Source organism: Semicossyphus pulcher, unplaced genomic scaffold (genome assembly GCF_022749685.1).
Source record: "Semicossyphus pulcher isolate SPU_LCO1_2020_fin unplaced genomic scaffold, fSemPul1.0.p SCAF_9, whole genome shotgun sequence".
NCBI classification, from domain to species: domain Eukaryota; kingdom Metazoa; phylum Chordata; class Actinopteri; order Labriformes; family Labridae; genus Semicossyphus; species Semicossyphus pulcher.
In genome coordinates, this window is record NW_027211770.1 from 17402028 (window position 1) to 17419383 (window position 17356).

At 40.5% G+C, this 17356-nt stretch overlaps 2 protein-coding genes across 2 annotated transcripts; both read right to left on the reverse strand.

Annotated features, from left to right (window-relative positions):
* Positions 1 to 37: 37 nt before the first annotated feature.
* On the reverse strand, positions 38 to 11088 carry pals2a (protein associated with LIN7 2, MAGUK p55 family member a). Its single transcript, XM_069655925.1, has 14 exons — positions 10960 to 11088; positions 8838 to 8922; positions 8211 to 8335; positions 7408 to 7526; positions 4954 to 5106; positions 4197 to 4346; positions 3713 to 3940; positions 2902 to 3033; positions 2213 to 2315; positions 2025 to 2096; positions 1752 to 1913; positions 1452 to 1654; positions 1242 to 1370; positions 38 to 1156 (listed from the first exon to the last, which is right to left on the reverse strand). The coding sequence occupies exons 3-14, from the start codon at positions 8248 to 8250 to the stop codon at positions 980 to 982; spliced, it is 1668 nt and encodes a 555-aa protein (XP_069512026.1). The 5' UTR covers positions 8251 to 8335; positions 8838 to 8922; positions 10960 to 11088; the 3' UTR covers positions 38 to 979.
* A 1122-nt stretch (positions 11089 to 12210) lies between these two features.
* Positions 12211 to 13242, reverse strand: LOC138583948 (peptide YY-like). The gene is made up of 4 exons (XM_069656021.1): positions 13196 to 13242; positions 12818 to 13000; positions 12645 to 12734; positions 12211 to 12304 (listed from the first exon to the last, which is right to left on the reverse strand). Coding segments are annotated over exons 1-4 (300 nt in total). The 5' UTR covers positions 13198 to 13242; the 3' UTR covers positions 12211 to 12279.
* Positions 13243 to 17356: the final 4114 nt, after the last annotated feature.

The following is a 17356-nucleotide window of genomic DNA, read 5'->3' on the forward strand; positions in this document are numbered from 1 at the left end:
ACACTGAAACAAAGCACATCATAAGAAAACACCAGTTATTTATTTGACATTTGAAAATACATCTTTTCTGACATCTTGTAAAATATATCTTTAATAAGTCAATGTTTCTTTAAAACAGTTAAGTTTTAGTTATATCACATCAAAAAGGGATGGTTCGCTGAGATGCAGTACCCTGTTCGAGAGTCCTGTGGAAAGTTTTCTTTCTTCCAAACAAACACAAACGCAGCACTACAATGGGTTGAACAGTCACAGACACTCACATGATCCAAACGTCTGACGATGAGTCAACATAATTCATGTAACGAGTTGTGCTTGAGCGAAAGAGAAACAATGGGTAAACACTACAGTATTACTTTCCTTGTGTGCAACGTCAAACAGTAACTGGCCACTTCTCATTTATGAGATTTAACTGCAATGACGGCGGGGCGAAAATGTCGCCCTCAGGACTCAAACATATGACACTATATTCTGTGAATGAGTTTGAAATGAAAACTTGTACAGTAGTGACAGAATGAGATGAACTGCTGGAGGCATATGCACTGTAAACTGTGACACTGAGGTATTGTTCTTTTCAACGAGCAAGCCCTCCTCATCTTTGCAGAATAAATAGCCTTTCTTACATACAGACTGAAAATTAAAACAGGACATGACAAATATTGCATTTACTGTTAAAACAAAATGACAAGGGCCAGTATTTTCTTCTAATCCACATGAATAGAACGTACTCTTTAAAAAATATCTTGCCAATAAATAAGTACACTTCCTGTGTGTTGTGAGTTGCATAGTGTGCTAGAAAGAAATCTAGCAGTTCAGATCAAGGTGACTTAGTTTTGATGCAGCTTAGCACAAGAACCAAATTCACACAGGGCTGTTGTCCGACACTTTGTCCTTGTGTGACGTACAGGGTTGAATCCTCCTTCCCTTCAGGTTTGCTTCTCGGGGTTCGGACGGTTGTGTCGGTCCAGTAGGGAGTAAACCATCAGTACACCCAGCTGACTGGAACCCACTGCGGCTCTACGAATAATCGCTCCACAACCTCCTGCAGCGTGTCAAAGGCCTTGTCCAGATTGTCATTGACGATAGTGAGGTCAAAGTAGTGGCTGTACGCCCGCCGGATCCTGGCGCTCTCATCCACAGTCTTCTTCAAGTCGTTCTCCTGTTACAGAGAGATTCAGCCCATTAGGATGATGGAAGCAGCAACAAATCATGACAACTGAAAGATCCATCATCTCAAAACTTACTGTGAGTAGTTTGGTAGTAAGTCCAGCATCAATCACAGCTTTGTGCATAGCTCTTAGTGTGTCCAGCTCAGGAGCAGCAATAAACACCACGAATGGCATAAACTCAGCAGTCTTCAACACTTTAAGGGCCTGAATAGAGAACATATTGTCAGAACCGAAGCTTTATGAAAGAAACATCTGCGTATTTGGGAGCGTGTGCCTTTGACAAACCTGAGGGTTGACGTCCAGGATGCAGGTACGGCCTGCGTCCACCACTTCATGGATCGAGTCGATCTTGGTGCCATAAAGGTTGCCGTCATATTCGCCGTGCTCCAGGTAACGGCTTTCCTTGATGTCCTTCTCCATATCTTCCCGCATCACGAAGCAGTAGTTCTGGCCGTCCATCTCCTCTTCCCTCGGCCGGCGAGACGTGACTGCATGTGAAAGACGAGGAAAGACGCAACATGATGCCCGGGATAAAATCTACGAAATGTAAAACATGGTACTACTTAAGCTGCCTCGAACACTCACAGGGTACAGTGGTTCCATATCGCAGAGGGTTCATGACAATAAGTCGGTTCTTCAGGCTCCGCCTCCCAACTCCCTGGGCTCCAATCAGAATGAGTGTTTTCCTCTGAAACGGCGGCATCTTAGCTACCTCCTCATAGATCTGCAGCTCATAACGGTCAAATTCTATTCAAGGCAACAAAAACGCTAGAGGATTAACATAAAGTCATCAGTACAATTATAATTGAACACAAAATCTCTTGTATGAAGGAACAGTAGAACCAGGGTTCTACACACCTGCATTCTTTGAAGTAAGGTACATCATTTTTTTCTTCTTTTTCTTGGCAGTTCGAGTTCCGCAGAGCATCCCTGGCACAAAGAGAAATACAGTCAGGTCACCACATGGTTGTGCTAAGAGCGAGAGTTTCCTGAATAATCGAGCGCAGCTGGAAGCAACGAGAATGAGTTCACTTGTTTCTACTGACCTGTACCAGAAGTATCCCAGTCTCTTCTCACAAAAGCTTTCCTCTTCTCCTCCAAGAACTGGCTGGGGATGAGACCAGTGGCTCCGCCAACAACTTTGCATGCCTACGTGGAAATCAGAGCAACTGAGAGATGCTGACAGATAATTGGCTTAAGTCAGTGGTTCCCAACCTGGGGTCCGGGAAAGTGATTGCTGGGGGTCGAGATGCTTTGTCTGCACTGAGATTGTCAAGATTAGATTTGCACATGTTGAATTAAAATCATTAAAAAAGCACTAACTTGATCATCAAAAGTCTGTCTAACTAAAAATATATTCATCCACACACATGTATGCACACAGATTTGACATGCATTCATACGCAGAAATGCCACCATCCACATATTTAAATATAACTAAAAGGGTTGCTTATTATAATAACTAAACTTTGATAAACTAAAACGACAAAGAACTACAGGCTGGTTGGTGTTAATTTTTGCCAATAAAGATTTGGAATGAATCACTTTATTGTTTTGGTGTACTTGTGTGCGGGCTAGGGGGGCTTAGCCTTTCTTAGATGGAAGCAGGGGGGGTGGAGAACCACTGGTTTAAAGTAAAATGCCAAGGTATCTGTCACAAACATTCTTCTCTTCAATCTATCCATCTCATTCTGGTTGAAGCAGCACTACTGCTGAGCAATACGTGCCCACTCACCTGCCACCAGTTGGTGTCCTCCTTGTTGACTACGTGTAGGATGTCTCCCTTGGAAAAGGCCAGGCCTGCGTCTTTACAGGGGATCAGGTTGTCTGTGACCGGATTATAGTTGAAGTGTGGTTTCAGATAAACCTACAACAAAGGGTGTGAACAAGACTTCAGTCAAATTATACAGAGAGCAGACAACAGAACTAAAATACCTGTGACTCATAATATGTGAGATCTAACTATATCAAAGTAATGTTTCCATGTCTAGCTGTTTTTTCCAGGTTAGTTTGATGATATTTAAACATCTCTTCCAGAATCAGGTCATTAGATTCATCAAATGACTCACATCCTACCTTTTAGCTTGATTCACAAGTTATAACTGAAACCCAGCATGCACGTAATCAAACAGTAGAGTGAGGTCATTGGATCCTCCCCTGGCACAAAGGTCAGTGTCTGACATAACCCTACATACTGCTCCTCAGTCTCAGCTGCTGTGTGTGCCTGTTACTGTAAGAGGGAGGGGGGCCGCTTCAGTGAACAGAGTGGTGTTCCAGATAGAGAGTGGAGTGTTATTTATAGACCTTCCTTGAGCTCAATTTTCAGAAGCATGGCATTCTGAGATCACCCAGGTCAGGCAGCTCTGGACCAATCCCTGACAGGTACAGTAGGACTCCAAACAGCCTTGTGCACATGGTACAGTTGGACAACACATCCTGTATTCAAGTTTTCTAAATGCTCTGATTTCAAGACTCTCAAAACACCTGATTTTCCAGTGTATTGGGATTATTAGAAGAGAGAAAACAGCAGCCTCAGTTGTCCTTACCCGTGGAGGTGCCGGTGTGTCCCTGTAGCTTGGTAGGACTTTGAGCGTGACACTCCCGCTGCAGTCCCTCAGCAGCTCCTGGAGTTCATTGGGGTTGCTACCGACCTCACGACCGTTCACCTCGCGGATTATGTCCCCTGTGTGCAGCATTCCCTGCCTGTCAATGGAGCTGCCATGCAGGATCCGTGTGATCACCATTTCTCCCCGCTCCACGCGGAACGTCACCCCCTGAAAGAGAGTAAGAGTCGTTTAGTATCATGCATCCGCACTTCATAAATCTGACAGGAGGTCTATTTCATTGGTTGGTCTTTTTGGTTGTGGGTGAAAGAAGCAACTCATGTCGAGTAACTATGTAAAGCTGAGTCCCTCCTGTTTTAACAGATGGTCAATAAAAGGAGACATGTGTAACACAATTAACAGCCTAACAGGAGAGTTACGTTTCCTCTGCAGGGCTGCGGTTGATAAAAATTCCTGATTGACTCACCAGGGGCTCCCCAGCCTTCTTCTGGATGCCAATCATCCGGACAGCATCAGCTGGCATGAGTGAACTCTTCAACAAGGCATCGCTGTTCACTGCAGCGTGGGGCATTTCATAGCACTTTGCAGCCACTTTGTCATGAGCCTCTATCAAAGACTGGGGCAGAAAAAAGAAGGAAAAAACAGACAGAAATAAGACACAAGCTAGTTCACAATCACTGCATTTAAGATATGTTAATGTACATATCAAACTTTTTATCAATCAAAATACAATCTAACAGTGACTAACACTTCAACAAGCATTTCATACATCACCCTTAAAGACATAAGACATAAATCTCTCTTCTGCAAACATGCCATTATAAGAAGACACTTTAATGACTGCGCTGACAGATGACTAACATGTCATTCTTGCTCTTACCCTTGCAGCCACACCAAAGAGTTAGCATTGGTCAGAGACTCCAAACTGCATCAGCAAATGTGGAGATTTACTGAAACACAAGTTGACACAGTACTCTCTCCCCGACTTTACCCACATAACTCAGCCTGCTATTGGCCCAAGAAAATACACCCCCACCCTCCTCAGCTGCAGCATGTGGTCCAGAATACACAGGGCGACAAGGAAGCAGAGCTGCCTGAGCTTCAGAGAATATCAGGCAAAGCTTGGTGTAAAATGCTCTGACATCCAGTCCCACCCAAGTAGAACAATTCATTCTAAAAATCTCTGCTGTATTTGTGGATGAGAGGAATGAGGTCGAAGATACCTTGAAGTGAGGCTCCTGAAGGATTTTGGCAAGCTCATTAACAGCAGCATCCTTTTCTGGCAGGTTGTTGAGGGAATCCAGGATCTCTGTGACCAGCTGAACATTATCATCCCGCACAGCCTGTAACTTAACTTCTTCAAGACGCTCGTGGGCCTGAACATTAAAAGATAAATGGTCAATTTATGAACCTGAAAAGCTTTATAATATCTTTCATTGTGTTAGGGGTGGGGAAACATTTGATCTCTCTGGAAAACAACATAACTTAACAACATAACCACCCCATCTGTTCCCTTCCTTGTCCTAAGGCGACTACCTTCCCACTGGTTGGAATTTATCCTTTTATTTGGATCCAAAATTTGTTTGACAACTCAAGATAATATGAAAACCATTTGACAGTGAATTCATTCACCAGCTACACTGAGCACACAATGATGACAAAGCAGTAGATAGACAGTAAGGGTGCACAAAAAGGATAAAATGTTCTTTCAAAGTAATTTTCTATCACAATAAATAGATATATTTTATTTCTGGAAACTCAATTGAGAGCATATTGTGCGATATGTACTGAGAAGTAGGTTTTAGATCCCATCACAGCTCACAGACTGCCCTTATCAAATCAGTCACCAATGCCCTCCTCCCCTCTCACACCCACTCCCTTAATATCCTCATCCTACTTCTTGACCTCAGTGCTGCATTTGACACCAGCTATCACTCCATTCTCGTCACCCGCCTTGAGTCCTTCCTCAGTATCACTGGCACTGCCCTCTCCTGGTTCAAATCTCACCTCTCCAACCGCAACCAGTTTATCAGAATCAATTAATCCAAATTAAACACAGCCCCATTCTCTCAAGGCACCCCCCAAGGCTCGGTGCTCGGTCCCCTCCTCTTCATCCTCATCCTCAATCATACGCTGCCATGACCTCCATTTTCACAGTTATGCTGACGACAACCAGCTCTACATCATCTTACTGCTGCCACTCACTCCACCATCACAAACTGCCTTATGGACAAAAAAACCTGGATGCAAGCAAACGTCATAAAACTTAACAGCAACAGGTCTGAAATCCTCATCATCAGCCCCAAATCACTCTTCACATCCTGTCCCGACTTCTCCCTCTGCATTGATGGCTCCACTGTTTCTGCTTCCACACACATCCGTAACCTTGGTATCATCTTCGATCAATCTCTCTCCTTCAAACATCACATTAACCACATCACAAAAACTTCTTCTTCCATTTTTAAAACGCTGCGTGTCTTCGCCCCTCTTTCTCCTCGCCAGCCACTGAAACGCTCATTCACGCCTACATCACCTCACGACTGGACTACTGCGATAGCATCCTAAATGGCACATCCACCAAAATCCTCAACTAACTACAATATATCCAGAACTCAGCTGCACACCCACTCTCACACCGGAGATCACATCACCCCAGTCCTTCAAAACCGCCACTGGATTCTTTCCTTATCAAAGAATCCATTTCAAAGTTGCTCTCATCACCTACCAGGCTCTCCACAACCAAGCCTCCTCCTACCTTACTGTCTCTACCTATAATCCCTCATTAAGTTATTGTTGTAACTGTTCGATTCATCACATTGAGAAACCATTCATATAGATAATCCTGTATGACAAATAACAGAAGTAAAACATGAGCAAAACATTAATGCTCTGAAAGCAAACTATCTCAGTGATACACCAAAGATATAAGAAAAATGTAACACTTTAATCAATGTAATAAATGACAACAAAGTGGTTTATTTGATCGCTAATCAAAGCAGGAAAAAAGCACCATCTTAGGAAGTCCACATTTTGTTTGTTGGAAATGAGGACAAGAGTCTGCCTTTGTGACAGGTTTTTTTAGATATCATTCTATTTATAGATATGATGGATGACCCTATTCACCTTAATCTGCATAGGAGGTTTTTTTCCTGTAATGTAAGCCATTTGTTCATCATGCTGTCAACCTCTTTTAGCTATGTGAGATTAAACTGGAGCATTTTCTGTCTACCTGAGCTGCAACAAATACTCAAGTTGGAGGTGTGTTTTATATTCCTTTTAAACGACTATGTACGGGGCGCATGTCCATGTGCAGCCCTCTCACTCTGACATCTCTCTATTAGTGCATGTCCATAGGGTCTTCTTTGTGCATGGGTGTATTTCAGCCCTTTGTGTGTGGCATGTTTGTACAAACAGTACAGTATATCTTCTTCTTCTTCTTCAGCCAACAAAAAAGCATTTGCCCATAGCCTAACTGGTATCACATGTTATGGAGCCTCATTGGGTGAACTACCAGGAAGAGTTAGTCTTCATCTCGGATATGTCGAGACATGTGACACTTAAATTCCACCGGCTCCAGCGCTCATCCTCTCAACGATACCAAGAGTTTGACCACCAGCGAATGAGATTACTACTCTTTGTGTCTGTGTGTAAGTGTGTCAGGAGTGAGTGTGTGTTACCTTGGCGAGGGAGCGGACGATGGGGCTCTCCATGATGCCTCTGAGGAAGATGAGGTCAATATCTTTGGCTCCTGTGCCTGTCGGCAGGTCTTTCAGGTTGTCCAGTACCTGCTGCATGGCTGAGGGGTAAAGAAATAAACACCAAAGATCAGACTGACCACTCCTTCACTTCTTTTGAGCCGACGAGTCACTGCTTTGTGAATGCAGTCAGAAATGTTTGTGACAAATAAAGCTCGATGCCAGTAATGATAAAGATAATTAAAATTCCTTTCAATCTGAGACAATGAAAACACTGAACAACGTGACTATTACAAGAGCTTACGAGGCAAGAACAAATGGACGCTCAATCAATGGGCCAATTCACAGAGAAAGTCCCTGATTTCCATTGCAGAAGCAACAAGCAAACAGAGGCATAAGGGATTTATTCTGTGAACAGTTCTGCTTTGTAGACAGCAAACAGTAAGAAGCTGGAGCCAAACACCCTGACATATACAGCTAGCAGTGTGATTAATCAGCCAGCCGTGACACAATAGAATTACAATTAATGTTTATTTCTGTACGTTCCATTACTTATCTCTCCAGTAAAATAGATTTATCATGACTTGACTTTTAAGGAGGATAAGATAAGCAGTCCATTTGCCTATTTTCCCCCAGAAATAGTCGGCAGCAAGCACGCCCACACAAATATCTCTGGGTGGCAAAAACAACCATTCAAATGGTAATGAAACGGCAAATGTCAAATTCTGTAGACAACATTGCAACAGCTTCTGTGCAAAACATGAGTTAGGACTTTTACAGCTTACCTGTGCCAGACTTTGCGTTGGACACAGTCATGTTTAACATTCCTCAGCTCAGGACGGAGAAACTCTTTTAACGCAGTCTAAAGCCGCCCAACTGCCCGCTTACAGAAACCAGAGCAACTGGAGGGCTGGAGAAGGTAGGAAACCCGCTCAAGTCAGTATACTGTACGCTGAGATCACCACAATCTAAGTCGTGAAATTAATCAGGCTGACATGTATTAACACAGATGTAGATACAGCATGGTGGCATGAGACACAAATTAGCACAGAAAACATTTGTTTGTCTTGGGGTTTTATGCGCGTGTTAGCACAGAGGGCTCTTATGAAATGGGGAGATGACAAAGAGGGCCATTGAGTGACAAAGGATGAGTCTCCAATCATTCTGGCTAAAGGTTGTGCCAGCCACACACAGGGAGGCCCTAGGGGACTCACTGCAAACATGGTCGCCAAACAGAGTGAGGCAAAAACAGTCCCTCCAATGCCTTTGTGGGGAGATGGACAAATAGAAGTATGAGCTTTTTGAGCATCTGCAGCCCCATTTAACTGTGAACTGTATCAAGATCATTATTATAACTCCATCCACACAATATCAGTAAAGATAGCAAAAATAATTTAGAGGCACAAACTCACCTACAATCTGCGTTCAAATCATCAGTGCAGTACTCCGACACAGAGCCCCACGTTTTCTACTAAACACTCATCTGGTACCTCCGGACTAAAGAGAGAGAGAGGGGGGGGACAGTATTCTTCACAACATTCCCAGGTTATGATAGAAACAGGTCACACAGGTAACAAAGCTCCTCTCTACCCAAACCTGACTTTCTGCCCGGACATCTCCTGTTCATTCAGTCTTACTGTAATGCAGCCATTTTGATTGGCCAAGTCAATAACATGACTACTGTCTGTTTAAAAAGACTCGTTACAACCAACCAAGTCAGAAGTAACTCAGCTCAGGGGAAGTGGGACTGTCGAGGACGGTTGTTTAACTAAAATAAACTTTGCATTTCACTAATTGTATTTGTGTGCAATATTTAATTAAATGGCTTAAGTTTTGTCTGATTGTTGTCATCCTTACTGACTCCACATGTAGAAGATGAATGGTTCCCAGCTATTTCTTTTCTAATATGTCAACATCTAAAACTTAAAATTAAAACAAAGGTTTCAAATTGTTGACCTACATCGAGAACAATGGTAACAATTTCCCTATAATATTCTTTTTAAATAGATAATAATGTTGAATTAAGAAAAATCTAAAATTTTAGATCATATCATCAAACTTTAAACATAGAAAACAATACAGATTTATATTGTAGACGCTAAAATGACTTCATCCAACATCGCTGATGATTTTGTTAAGCTAAGTTAGATAAGGACGAAACAATTTATTAATTTTTATCAATCATTAAAAAATCTTTTAGCTACAAATTAGAGACAAGTAGATTCGAGTCATAAGTAATAGCAAAGTTCAGTAGGCTACAGAAATGTAACACTAGTGGAATTTATTTAAAAACCTTATCAGTGTAAAGTTTTAAACCTTAAACCCAATCAATATTTATCTTGGTCACTGTTTCAAAACCCAAGGGGCCTGTATCAATACTGTTTTATTATGTTAAGAGTTTTAATGTTAAAAAAAACTTATCCCCCAATACCTTATTATCAGATTTTTTTTAAATCCCAAATCAATATCAGCCACGAAATATCCTGTATCAGACAGAGTATAGTCAGTCAGACCATAATTAAGACCCTGTCAAATGTGCTACCGGGTAACTGCAGGGCATACATAATGTTAAACGTGTGAAAGAAGGCCTATAATGCCTCTATGTCGTGCAGTGGTTCAAATTTCTAATAGACAAGATTGTTAGAATTTTAATAAAAGAAAATTCTGAAACACTACGAAAGTGAATTTCTCTATTTCCAGGTGAAATTCACTCACTATGGACTTGCTCAAAATTCTCTTTCATTGTAAACTATATTCATGTGGCACAGCTGAGGCTAAGCTCAGTTTCTTGAGACAGTTACACCGCCTACATTCCTCCTACATCAGACACACGAGGAGCAGCCAGGTGGAGAGTGAAAGCTAGGTGCTCACGGTGGCAGATAAGTTAATAACTATTAGAGTTTAAGTCTAAGTTGGTGTAAACACCATGAGCATAGAGGAAACGTTTTGGCTCCCGTTGTTTAGCTGTCAGAGTGCACGCTCACTGGGCACGTGTAGCTAAAATTGATCACTACCCATTGGTATGTTATAAGCGCTGGTAAACACGAAATTTGGCGTTAAAACTAAACTATATGAGTTATGTGAAATATGTTCAACCGCAGCTACATGCTGTCACGTCGTCATTAGCATTAATTCCACCAGTGTCCATTCTGTGGCATGTTAGAGTTAGCCATTGCTAGTTCGTAGTTATATGCACGCAACTTAGCTCAGCTAATTATTGCTAGCAAGTACTGGCGTGCGCTTTCACTTACATTGAAACGGTATTTGTCAGCCTGGAAAATTAACGCTGACACGAACTAGCAAACAAGTTTTCAAATTAACCCGGCTTACGTCGCTTGTTGCTGCTCTTATGAGTAGAAGTAGTGAGGAAAATTAGCTGAAAGTTAAACAGCAAGTAGCTAACGGTAATATAATGTGGCTCAGACTAGCTAAAGCTAAAGCTAGCTGGTGGAAGAGCGGTAGCAGAGAAATTAGAGGGTCCCATGATGGGACCGCTGCTAAAGTGTCTCTTAAAATGAATGAAAGATACTTTACCTGATTTTACCAATAGCAACCAGTCATGCTTTCATTCTTTCCGACATTTCAAAATGTCCTTACACGCAGATCAATTGCGCAATAGTAACTTGTTAAAGCATTTCCAATGTGCCTGTCTGCGCCCCTTCCCCTCAGTTCCCCATCCAGACACGCAGTGCTAGGCTAATGACATCCAATGCCTTTCAAGTTACATCTAACCCACTGAAATCCTGCACAACCCACCCGCATATTGCACTGTAAATTTCTCCCCGACAAAATATCGACAAATGCTCCCATGATTTATTCAAACATAGTCTCATTAAACGTAACGACCTCTACACATGTATATAAAATGCCCTCTGGCTGCTTTTAAATGTAGACTGTAAATACTACATTATTGTGAGATTGCCTAGCTATGAGGGCTTTAAATATGTAGTTATGAATTTGAAAAGTGTGTCATATGGATGGAAAAAGCAGTATTTCCTGTATCTATTCAACAATAAAATATTGTACCAGTAATATAACAGGTTTACTCTATCCTCCACTCTGACAAAACACCATGCACCCAGTGATTAGTTCTGTTATTGCATAGCAAAGAACCTATAAAAAAAATAAAACTCTCACACTTACCCCATGAGGAAGATATACTGTTGATCTTGCTATCATAAATACGGCCTGTGATAATCCATGTCCACATCTGGCTACAAACAAGCTAATTTGCATTATCCACCACCTGCTTAGGCTTCTGGATAGAAAACCAGATTGCCAGCATGCATAGTAAAAGAAAGCTAATAGCTTGGACCAAGAATCACAAGAGAGTTTACCAAATTGTAAGTGTTGCGTGATTCGCTTTTGATGTATCCAGGTCAGTTGATAGGATTAAACTGGTAATCTGTTCAGGCAGGCTGCAGGTACACCTCAGCAAGCTTGATACAATAAGTAATATAAATGCAACGCACTGGTGTACTCAGTTTACAGCTAATTTTCTATTTTACCCTGCAGCGAATAGAAGATTAGTTACAAACATGAATTTTAAGCTGTTCATTTGCCCCACTTCAAACTGTTCCAAATGTCACCAGTTAACCAGTAGAGAGCACTGTTACTCCATCATTGAATGAAGCTGTTTAACATGTATCTGCAATGTAGATACTTCAATAGGCTAGAGAGTAGAACCAAGTGAGTAAGATGGCGGGTAGACTCATTAAAAATGTGTACATCACAGACTTAAATGTTTGCATTACAGAAATGTTTATTCCATGCAGCACAAGTTCATTTCATGTTAGTAACAGACATGGTGGCAGCTTTGTAAAAGTCAACCTGGTTGTGACGGATCCATCAGCATCACCACAGTGGCAGCGCATCATACCTAGAACATAAGGAAGTCACATCTTAAGTTCAAAGTGTGTTTGAAACATTCAAACATTCAAACATGTAAGATGTTTCCTGTCCCCACTTACATACAAGATGCATTACCAATACAAACTACAACCTTTAAAAGGAGTTCTTGTGTAACATAAAATGAACATTCCCAGAAGATTGTCACTTGTAATATAGACAATGATAGAGTATTGCATGGATGTTTCGGTGGAAGCTTGTAAGAAAGTTGTGTATCTATGTGCAGCATTATATTGCATACGATACAGAGTATTTAGAGGAAAAAAAGCTTCATAAAAAGTAAACTAGCACTGTGATTTTGAAATATTTACCTGACATAGTTTGATCCTGGAATACTCTCTGTACTCTCCCTCATCAACACGTCTGAAAACACAGTATCTGGGGTGTCTCTTTTCCCATACCTATGCAGAAAAAAGAGTGACTACAAAGTGTCATTTCTGCATTGCATGTACTATTAACATTTTAAACAAAGTCAAGAACTAACCTCTGTCTTGTGATGAGATTGATGTAGTGTCTTAGTGCTGAATAATATTTGGCGAGCTCCTCAGGTGGTGCATCTTCCCGGGGACCGGCAGGCTTGGCTGGATATGCATTTATGCCAGAGTGACTACAAGCCAGCAGGCAGAGAGCCACAATACACGGCGACATCACAGAGCTGCAGCGAATCCTGGATCATAGGGAAAATTAATAGTCAAAATGCATAGCAATAATAGTTATCCAACAATGTAACAATGCCAAAATCAGACCTAGAATCCATATTGGATTGATACTCCATCGTAAACAGATCCATCACTATTAACTGACTTTCAATAAACAAGTATGCCTTTCAAATAAAAGGTGAGGAATAAAAAAAAAAGCTTACATTTTGAAGTGTCACAAAATACCGCTGTAGTTGGTTTTCTGCTGTTCAAAGGCAACTCTGTCTGATTTCAAACATTGGCTGTGTTTTATACAGCGTGTGCTGGACGGGGAGGGAGGGTGATTTCATTCACTTTTAGGGTACTCCTGAGAAATATCCACTGCCTCATTAGTTTAGTTATACCCGAATGTCTGCAAATCGAAACAAATGGATGCACTTAGTAACGTTGTGAAAAGACCAAAATATGTAAGGTGTGACGGCTTTGGATTTATTAAAATGAACTGCATTAGCAATCTACTGCACGTGTGATTGAATCATGCCTGAGTTTTATCACCACAATTAGGTTTTTTTTACAAAGGATCAGCTCATGTGCAGAAAACAGTTAATTTACAAATTACAAAATAAAATACTGTGAGTTGAATTTGTGTAATTACAAATAGGCCCACAGAGGGGAATATAATTAATTCTTATCAATTTGCAACAGTTATTGTATCTTTAATCACATTTCTCCGTTTCTACATTAGCTTTAAAATGGAGGGCTTATATGTTTAAAGGGTAAAAAAGAGCATGCATGATATCAACAAATTTCCCTATTTATTTAAAAAGAATTTTATACTAGCAGTTGGTTGGTGTTGGCAAACACGGACAAAGCTTTTACTAATTAAGAGCGCCCACTTTAGAGTCACAAGCAGCATGATAAGTCTCAATAAAACTGATGATGTGTAACTTCAAATGGCTGATGATGGTCTGTTGTTTTCACATTACGTTGAAATATGTTAGAATCCCCCAGTTTGTGTTTGGAAGAGAGCTCATCTACCTTAAAAATACAAAAACATTCATTTATTTTATTATGCTATAACAATGTGAAATATGATATGAATGTTTTACATGCTGGTTTTACATGATGCCTTTTCTGCAGGCTCTGGTTATAATACGTCTCATATTAATTCAGTTACATATTTTGAAAGGTTAGCATTTGTTAGCTAGAAGAATAAAAAGACTTCAAAATGGTTAAAGTCAATAACAAATGTCGTCCACTGACGTTTTTTTAATGCACTCCACTTTAAACACTACTGAATGACATGTAGTTGCTTTAAGACAGTGTCTAAAAGATTTCAGACAAACCAGCAAGCAAAGCTTCAAATGACTCCAAATCATACAAGACAGGGCAGCAAATTGCTGCTCAAACTGCTCAAACCTCAAACATTTTCAATTCCGGTTGATAGAGGGCAGAGAAAGCTTTCAGCACCTAAATGGTGAGATGACTTTAATGGCAACTATTTTCTCTGAAGAGCACTCTGGACTGAAATTTGACAGCTGATTGGTGCTGTTTTTTCCTGTGACAGGCAGATGAGAACTCTGATCCACAGCAGCAGCACAGCCTTTGCAGGTAAAGTGCACACAAACTTAGCATTTTAACACCATACATAAAAATTCATTCAGTAAAAAGGGCTTACATATTTATACAATGATTTCAACAGACGGCAAAAATCAAAATGTCACTGCCAAGCCGTTGATAGTCAATATAAATCTGTTAAAGAGAAAGCTTTAACATTTTTAGAGAACAAAGTAATAAAACACTATCAGAACTAAAAACTTTTTTTTAATGACAAATTCTACTTGACAAAGAAACATCTATCACCTGTATTAGGAAATAATGAATATCCATTATGGAGAATGGTCAATGATACATGCCTGATTTAAATACTCGGGTCACATGAGCCTGCACCGCACCTTGTTGACAAATGAGGGCCAGGTGGATAAAGCACAGAGAGTCCTTAAAGTGCCATGTCTGATAATGTTGATGGGCTCTCTGGTAATACATGTCATAAACACCCTCCTCTGAGAGAGCAACAAAGCCTGCAGCCAAGTGCCGACCCACCTGCAGGACTCGCACTGAAATCAAAAAACCTAAATACCCTCCTATGTCCTGTAACACAATACTATACCAAAAGACTAACTGCACGGAGGCTGTTTCCAAAAGCTCAATTTTTATAATGTCTCACATCATAGAGTATATTAACACCATTGCCGTTCAAGGCTACCCAACAGTAGGTAAAATGGCTCTGGAGCTAATGAGAACATTAGCTAAAGTAGCAACTCTGGAGTCCAACAGAACATCTAATTTCTTCTACTTGTTTGAGTCATGTTGTTGTTGCACTAGAAAGCAGCTGGTTTAATCCAGTCTGTGAAACTTAAGGACCAATGGTTCAGCCAAGGATTGGTTTAATTAGTTTTGTTCAAAATGTGCCACCATTAGTTCTAAATAGCACGGAAATGGTGTTATTTAAGAATGAATAACAATTACACATGGAAGCATTTTGGGGTTTTTGATGTGGTTAAGCCAGGAAACTATTATGTGAAGCTGTTGGAATTAACTATTATCTTATATAAGTGTGAGTAATGTTTCATTTACGTCCCACTTCATTACACTTTTACATTTACTTAATGTTCTGATGCAGCATGACTCGCAAGTTCATGAAGCGGAATGGTCACTTGCTAGGGAGTAATGAGGCGATGTGTGTGTGTGCATGCTCTCATGTAGTATCCAAGCTTATGTTACTGTTTGATGCTAAGGCTGATTCTTCACAAACACGCCGGTATCTGAAGCTACGTAAAAACTGTCATTTGTAATCTTCAAATTAAAACATGTCAGTAAATGGAATCAATGGAAAGTCAGGACATGTGAGGTGTGTAAAAACTACAGCCATTGTAAGAATTCTAAAATGTTCATGTTTAGTTTTAAATAATAAAAAAATATGCAGTAAAGTCTCTTAAATGCTTATTTGTATAAGACTGCACAGATTGTAGAAGTGCTGAACACTTAACTGTGTAACACCAATTCACTGAGCAATCTTTCAACACACCTCAGTACTGACTGAATTCATCTCACACCTAATACTTTGGCGAACAACTTGTTTGCTGGAAGGAGCAATTGGCTTGTTTGATTTGTTTTAAGCATTAACTGGAGGGGGCTCTTTGGACGTCCCCACATGAGCATTCCTTTGGGGGAAAAAACTTTTTTTGCTTCAGTACGAGCCTGGGCCCGTATTCAAATTAATCAATCAAGCAATCAAATTTTATTTGTAAAACGCCAAATCATAACCAGAGTTATCTCAAGACACTTTACAAAAAGTATTCATAAAGCTTCCTAGTGCAAAGAGTTGCTCCTAGGGACGAAATTCCATGAAAATTCTTAGAATCGTGATGTTTTCTAAGAATTTCCCCTTAAAGTTAAGACTAGATCCTGGTAAAGAAAAGAGTTATTCACAAAGCATCTCAGCCCTTAAGAGAGCTCCTAAGGTGATAAACTGTTAGGAGTAGTGAGGAGGACTTTTAAGAGGCTTAAGAGTTTCTTAAGAAGGCGGAAAATGGCGGAAAGACGGAGAGATAGGAGAAATGTTCTCGAAACACCGAATAACAGTGAGCTAACAAACAACAGTAGGCTAATTAAACAAGAGCCTACAGAGTGGATCATGCAGGGATCATGTTTGTGGTAGATCTCATTAGAGATGCGACGCAACAAGGAGATATTTCCAGAAATGAAAGTGATCACAACATTAAAATATTTGGCAACTGGAAAAATGTAAAGTGCAGCAGTGATTTCCCTCGTTAATATCAGTTAGATTAAGTACTTAAATTGGCAGCATGGTAAATAAAAGTGATCAAGTATATAAAACTATCCCCATGTGAAGATGAGCATGTGTTTCAAACATTCTGTAGGCTGTTTACTTTAAAGTGTGGCTTACAATTGATTCAACAGAGATGTTCAGTACATAAAATAGTGTTCATGATGACGCAACATCTGAGTAAATTCTGTGACTGGCCGATCGATTTCAGTGTCCTTCTCTGCCCATCATCACTAAGAAAGCTTTTTTTTTTCAACCAATCACAGCTTCTGAAAGAATGTGACATACCTAGCAATGGGGTCAACCACGCCTCCTCACAAAGATAGAAGTTTCTGTCTCTTCCTTGCTCAGAGTTGCTCTGAGAGTGTTCTTAAATCACTCCTGAGCTAGCTCTCTGAGAGTATTCTCAGAATGTTTGTGAATACGGGCCCAGAAGTTCTGTTACTTTCTTGTGTATTTCACTCTCATGAGGCTTCATTTTTTATCCCCACTGCATTGATTAATATTATATCAAGGGTGTAGGTAACTTTAAAAA

What these genes read in the sequence shown, in the direction of transcription:
- LOC138583948 (XM_069656021.1), bottom strand. An exon ending in AATCTCATCACAAGACAGAG is followed by an intron (nt 12,735 to 12,817) that starts GTTAGTTCTTGA and finishes TTTTCTGCATAG; the next exon opens with GTATGGGAAAAGAGACACCC. An exon ending in CCAGGATCAAACTATGTCAG is followed by an intron (nt 12,305 to 12,644) that starts GTAAATATTTCA and finishes CTTATGTTCTAG; the next exon opens with GTATGATGCGCTGCCACTGT.
- pals2a (XM_069655925.1), bottom strand. Translation starts at nt 8,250, where the DNA reads ATGTTAAACATGACTGTGTCCAACGCAAAGTCTGGCACAG. An exon ending in ACACACCGGCACCTCCACGG is followed by an intron (nt 3,034 to 3,712) that starts GTAAGGACAACT and finishes CCTTTGTTGTAG; the next exon opens with GTTTATCTGAAACCACACTT. An exon ending in AGGACACCAACTGGTGGCAG is followed by an intron (nt 2,316 to 2,901) that starts GTGAGTGGGCAC and finishes ATTTCCACGTAG; the next exon opens with GCATGCAAAGTTGTTGGCGG.